General features: G+C 42.7%; 1 protein-coding gene across 1 annotated transcript; it reads left to right on the forward strand.

Annotated features, from left to right (window-relative positions):
* Positions 1-18: 18 nt before the first annotated feature.
* Positions 19-5,811, forward strand: Zbtb18 (zinc finger and BTB domain containing 18). The gene is given in 4 exon segments (XM_015483552.2): positions 19-1,979; positions 4,320-5,000; positions 5,003-5,458; positions 5,461-5,811. Coding segments are annotated over 4 exon segments (1,476 nt in total). The 5' UTR covers positions 19-1,966; the 3' UTR covers positions 5,787-5,811.
* Positions 5,812-5,813: the final 2 nt, after the last annotated feature.

Consider the following 5,813-nt stretch of genomic DNA (forward strand, 5'->3'; position numbering starts at 1 on the left):
GCAGTTGCCGGGAGGCCCTGGGAGCTCGCGCGCGGTGGCGTCGGGGAAGCGGTAGCAACCACCCTCCTCCTCTCGGCTTCTTCTTACGACTTTTCTTTTGTTGTTGCCTTGACCCGGGTCTGTTTTCTCCGCTGTTGTTTAAGGTGTTTTCCTGCTGCACCGGCTCTACGCCTTCCACCTCCTTCCCTGTGGTTTTAACCTTCCTCTTTCCCCGTGTGCCTTGCACAGAGAACTACGTAAAGATTTGCATTTCTTCCCCACTACCCACTCGGCACCCCCGCCTCCACCTCTTTGAAAAACAAAACACCAACCTCTCAAAACCTCTATGGATCCTCCGGTAGCGAGATGTGAAGGGGTTGATTTGTGGAGTGGGAGTCGCTGGCCCATTGCGGTGCTTGGGGCTCATTAAACTGTCACTCACCCCCCACCCCACTGGGTAAATGGGGTGATTAATGCCTGATATATTGGAATGGGGCAAGGGCATTTGTGGAGAGTAGGTTGTGTAGCTGGGAAGGAATTTATCTCCAAAGAGTAGTTCCTGAACTTAGCGTTCATAATTATGTCATTCACCACGAAGTTAGGGAAAGTTAGGTTTGTGACTTTGGGAAAGGGAGGACAAGAGAGAGTGTTGGGTTTTGCTACTCTTTGCCACGGTTTTCTAAGAAGAACCATGTGGTTATCTCTGTGGGGGTGGGCGGCTGGGACACTCGCCCCTCAGGCCCCAGTTCCTTTTCTAGTCCTCACCCTCCCAAGAGTCTGTGATGTGTTTGACATTCATAATTGTCGCAGCACCTTGCACGGCACTGGTCAGCCCAGCTTTGCTGAGCCCAGCCCGGGTTACATTACAGTTTCATCAGCCACTAGAAAAGACCCACAAACTCTAACTAAAAAGTTCCCCAACTTAAGAGATTTAGGTTCCTCTCCGCCCCCCCTCCCCGAAAGGTTTTCTTGTGATCATGAACATTACAGAGTGATCCAAAATAACTAAATAAAAAGATTGTTATGGGACAGAGATCAAGGGGAAGACAAGGTTCTGCTTTTCCTGAGCAGACAGATCAGATATGTAGGTGCAGCATTCATTTTAAGTAACTATAGCAGGTTGCATTAGTTTATTAATTTTTCTCATTGAACTGAAATACTTTCCAGGATTTCAGAAAGTGCACTTTCAGCTTTGTTGATACCGAGAATTGAAATTTGCATTAACTGTGGCAGTGTGAGAAATTTTCCTAAGAAGGTAGTTGTAGATAAGTTGTTGAGTAAGAATGAAATAATAAGGTGAACCAGGCTGAAGTAATAGTTCTTAATAAGTCTGCCAACATTTCGGAGATATATACCATTATCTCTGCAGGAAAAAAAATGCTGTAATAATGCTGAAATGGGACTGGAGATGTCAAATGGGTTGGTTTAAAAATATCCCTAAGCTGCCTTTGAAACTAAACGTTGGAGTTGAATAAAAGTGAATCTGGATTTCCTGAATAGCACCGTGGCTTGAGTGTGCTGTCAGTATGTAAGCCAGTCCACCAACTTAAGACAGAAGTGTTGCTATTCCATAAATACAGTAGAACTCCATATGCTGAGTTTTTCAATTTCTTCTGTTAGAAAGTTTAGAAAAAAAGGAAGACTTTGAAGTATTTTGTTTATACTAACAGAAGAGAAAAGTTCTCCTAAGAAAAAGCTGGTGGCAGGAGTGTAGAGGAGTAGCATATGGCATTAAAAGGAGCACAGCTGGAGGTAGCATTTCCATCTGAACATGATGTCAGAGCAGCTGACAGCCTGCCATCCCTCAGCCTTTTATTCTAACACACAGACAGGGAGTTAGTGTGTGCGGATCTGTGGTGGAGAAGGTATCTCATTCCTCTCTAACATCATCTCCACTTTGCATCTGTCTCTCTTAGTCTGCTTTTTTTCCACCGATGTAACAGACCTGGAGCCAGCAAGACTCAGAGGAAAGGACTTAATCAGGTTTATGTGTCCTAAAGGTAGGAGTAGCAAGAGATTAGATTGAGCATATTTCTGTTTTGGTGTTTTGTTTATTTAATTGTAAAAAGATCACATTACTTTTCTAACCCATTTAGGAATAATATATGAAATTGAGTATTAAGTAACGATCTTACTGGAGTTGAAAGTCTTATGCTTGCTTAGTGTTAATTTTTATCCCTTTTACTTGAGCAAGTAAATAACTTTAATACACTGAAATATTTCAAGTTTTGAAATGTTAAGAAAGGCTTTGAAATATTGCTTTTGCGATCACTTTGGATTAAAATGCTTTTTTGTTCACTGCTCTTTTAGATTCCTTTTGCTTGGGGGGGGGCAGAAATAGTAAACTGTCTGGAATTCAGCATTCAAACTTATATGAGAAGATTATTCTAGTTAAGAAGCTAGATTGTTGTGTAATTAATTCCACTGTGAAACTTTATTCTTCAAAACATTCAGCAGCACTACTGAAACATACAGCTGTAGTGCTTTTGAAACCGGAGGTTTTTTAAGAAGAAGGGGGAAAAAAAAAAACTTTTGTCCTCAGGAGAATAGTTTGGTTTCCTCATTTCTCTTTCAAATATATATTTAAGAGATCTTTTATTTCAGCATAACAATAATTATTTGCAGGAGTTTTTGTGTTAGCGACTAATTTAGAACTTGTAGATTTGAGCTGCCTGAATTGGCCAGACAGCTGTAATCGCACTCCTCTATTCTTAATCTCTTTATCTGGGCAGCAGCTGCCATATGGCCACAGTCAGCTGGATCAGATGTTTATAAGCTTCCTTCTTCGTCCCTCTCTGTCCTCTCAGCCTCCTAATTTGATCACGGCTACCTTGTGAGCTGCCCTCCAATCTTTATTTTTAGCCCTCTCAAGGATTAGGATTGATGTTAGCTGTGGGGCACTTAAAGTGATTGTATTGTAAATCTTGGTTTATTCTAGCAGTGGCATCTTGCAGAATGTATCTGGGGTTAGGATGAAAGTTTTAGTCTATCTTGAGCAAACTATAGGAGGAGGAGGAAAGTAATTTGTGAATATTAAATTAATCCACATCCATTCCCAAAATGCACTTGCTTAGATGGATGGTATGGAGCCTTCGTCTGGTCACAGGAAAGGGGAAGTCAGATTTTTCTTTATTTTTAAAGAGTTTGTCCATCACAGTTGAATTTTGACCCTTTGTACATTTTCTGTCTGTCTTCTCTCTCTCTCACCCTCCCTCACCAGAAAAAAAGCCAAAGATGCATAGGTGAATAGAAGCTAGTGGGAAAACAAAATATATCAAATTATATTGAAACAAAGTATTTTCTGTTAGCAAAGGTGAGGCAGAGCTACCAAAAAAAATTTTTTTTGTCAACCAATTAAAAAAAAAATGTTTAAACCTGTAAAGCTTTGGGGTTTCATTTGAGTGATATGCCTTTATTTTTTAAAGTTTGAATTAATTTTTAATATGGAACTTGTTTTGTCTTGCAGCAGACCAAAGTTTAGATGAGAATTTTCACATTTAAATAAAACCCCTATGATTCCTAATAGCATTGAAGCACAGGTTCTACAAAGAAACAGAACTCCCCCCCTCAATTTGTTTAAAAAAAAAAATCTTTGGATTTGTTCATAGTAAAGATGATCTTTTCCATCTGTTGGTGTAGTTCCTTCTGATCTCGTACATGTGTGCTATACCTGCAAATCTTAAGGCATTAACATCTGTTTTTATACACAGTGCTTTTGTTGTTGTAACACTCTGACTTTAAAAGTAAGTTGTTTGCTAATTTCTGGACTAATTATGCAATTTCATTTTTTTTTTCTTGATTCAGCCAAATGTGTGTATTCAAACTGCCTTGTAAGTACAGTCAGGTATCGAAAGTATACAGTAAAAAGAATGGTTGAACAAGTTTTCTTAAATCTTCCTGAATATATCTGGGACTTTCCTTTGTTTATTATGTGAGTTATTCCCCTTTGAAATTAAAGTTACCATGTAGATTTTGTGGGACATACTTTGATGAGACAGTTAGTCAAGTTTCTTTTGAAAGAGATCTAAATTCTTGTTTCCAGTTAAGAGGCTGTGGTTAAATGAAGGCTTTTAAAACTTGACCAAAGTTCAGGGAAGGTGGAGATGCATCAGAGGCCGTTTGGCTAGGGTAAGGAAGTTCGGAAAGTGTACGCTTTTCTTTTGGCATTTTGGTCTTGTGTGTGTGATCTGGTAGTCTCTGGGTCATAAGCCTGATTAAAATTCAGGGACATGTACTTCGGCGGCCAAGGCAGAATTTTTTTTTTTTTTTTTTGGTGGGGACTAAGAGTGCTGAAAAGTTGTTCCTGACCATGCTCTAATGAGAAATTCCTCTTTTCCCAGGTTATGAAGACAGTATGGAGTTTCCAGACCATAGTAGACATTTGCTGCAGTGTCTGAGCGAGCAGAGACACCAGGGTTTTCTTTGTGACTGCACTGTTCTGGTGGGAGATGCCCAGTTCCGAGCCCACCGAGCTGTACTGGCTTCATGCAGCATGTATTTCCACCTCTTTTACAAGGACCAGCTGGACAAAAGAGACATTGTTCATCTGAACAGCGACATTGTTACAGCCCCGGCTTTCGCTCTCCTGCTTGAATTCATGTATGAAGGGAAACTCCAGTTCAAAGACTTGCCCATTGAAGACGTGCTAGCAGCTGCCAGTTATCTCCACATGTATGACATTGTCAAAGTCTGTAAAAAGAAGCTGAAAGAGAAAGCTACCACTGAGGCAGACAGCACCAAAAAGGAAGAAGATGCTTCAAGTTGTTCAGATAAAGTTGAGAGCCTCTCTGATGGCAGCAGCCACATGGCAGGCGACTTGCCCAGTGAAGAAGATGAAGGAGAAGATGAAAAATTGAACATCCTGCCCAGCAAAAGGGACTTGGCGGCTGAGCCTGGGAACATGTGGATGCGATTGCCCTCAGACTCAGCAGGCATCCCTCAGGCTGGCTGAGAGGCAGAGCCACACGCCACAGCAGCTGGAAAAACAGTAGCCAGCCCCTGCAGCTCAACAGAGTCTTTGTCCTAGAGGACGTGCTGAGAAGCAACCTGGTGCAGGTGAAGGTGGAGAAAGAGGCTTCCTGTGATGAGAGTGATGTTGGCACTAATGACTATGACATGGAACATAGCACTGTGAAAGAAAGTGTGAGCACTAATAACAGGGTACAGTATGAGCCGGCCCATCTGGCTCCTCTGAGGGAGGACTCGGTCTTGAGGGAACTGGATCGGGAGGACAAAGCCAGCGATGATGAAATGATGACCCCAGAGAGTGAGCGTGTCCAGGTGGAAGGGGGCATGGAGAGCAGTCTGCTCCCTTATGTCTCCAACATCCTGAGCCCTGCGGGCCAGATCTTCATGTGCCCCCTGTGCAACAAAGTCTTCCCCAGCCCCCACATTCTGCAGATCCACCTGAGCACTCACTTTCCTGAGCAGGATGGCATCCGCAGCAAGCCCGCCGCCAATGTCAATGTGCCCACGTGCTCTCTGGGAAGACTTTCTCGTGCATGTACACCCTCAAGCTCCACGAGAGGACTCACTCGGGGGAGAAGCCCTACACATGCACCCAGTGCGGCAAGAGCTTCCAGTACTCGCACAACCTGAGCCGCCATGCTGTGGTGCACACCCGCGAGAAGCCGCATGCCTGCAAGTGGTGTGAGCGCAGGTTCACACAGTCTGGAGACCTGTACAGACACATTCGCAAGTTCCACTGTGAGTTGGTGAACTCCTTGTCGGTCAAAAGCGAAGCACTGAGCTTGCCTACTGTCAGAGACTGGACCTTAGAAGATAGCTCTCAAGAACTTTGGAAATAATTTTTTTTATATATATATATATATATA

Source organism: Marmota marmota, unplaced genomic scaffold (assembly GCF_001458135.2).
Source record: "Marmota marmota marmota unplaced genomic scaffold, marMar, whole genome shotgun sequence".
In the NCBI taxonomy this organism is placed as follows: domain Eukaryota; kingdom Metazoa; phylum Chordata; class Mammalia; order Rodentia; family Sciuridae; genus Marmota; species Marmota marmota.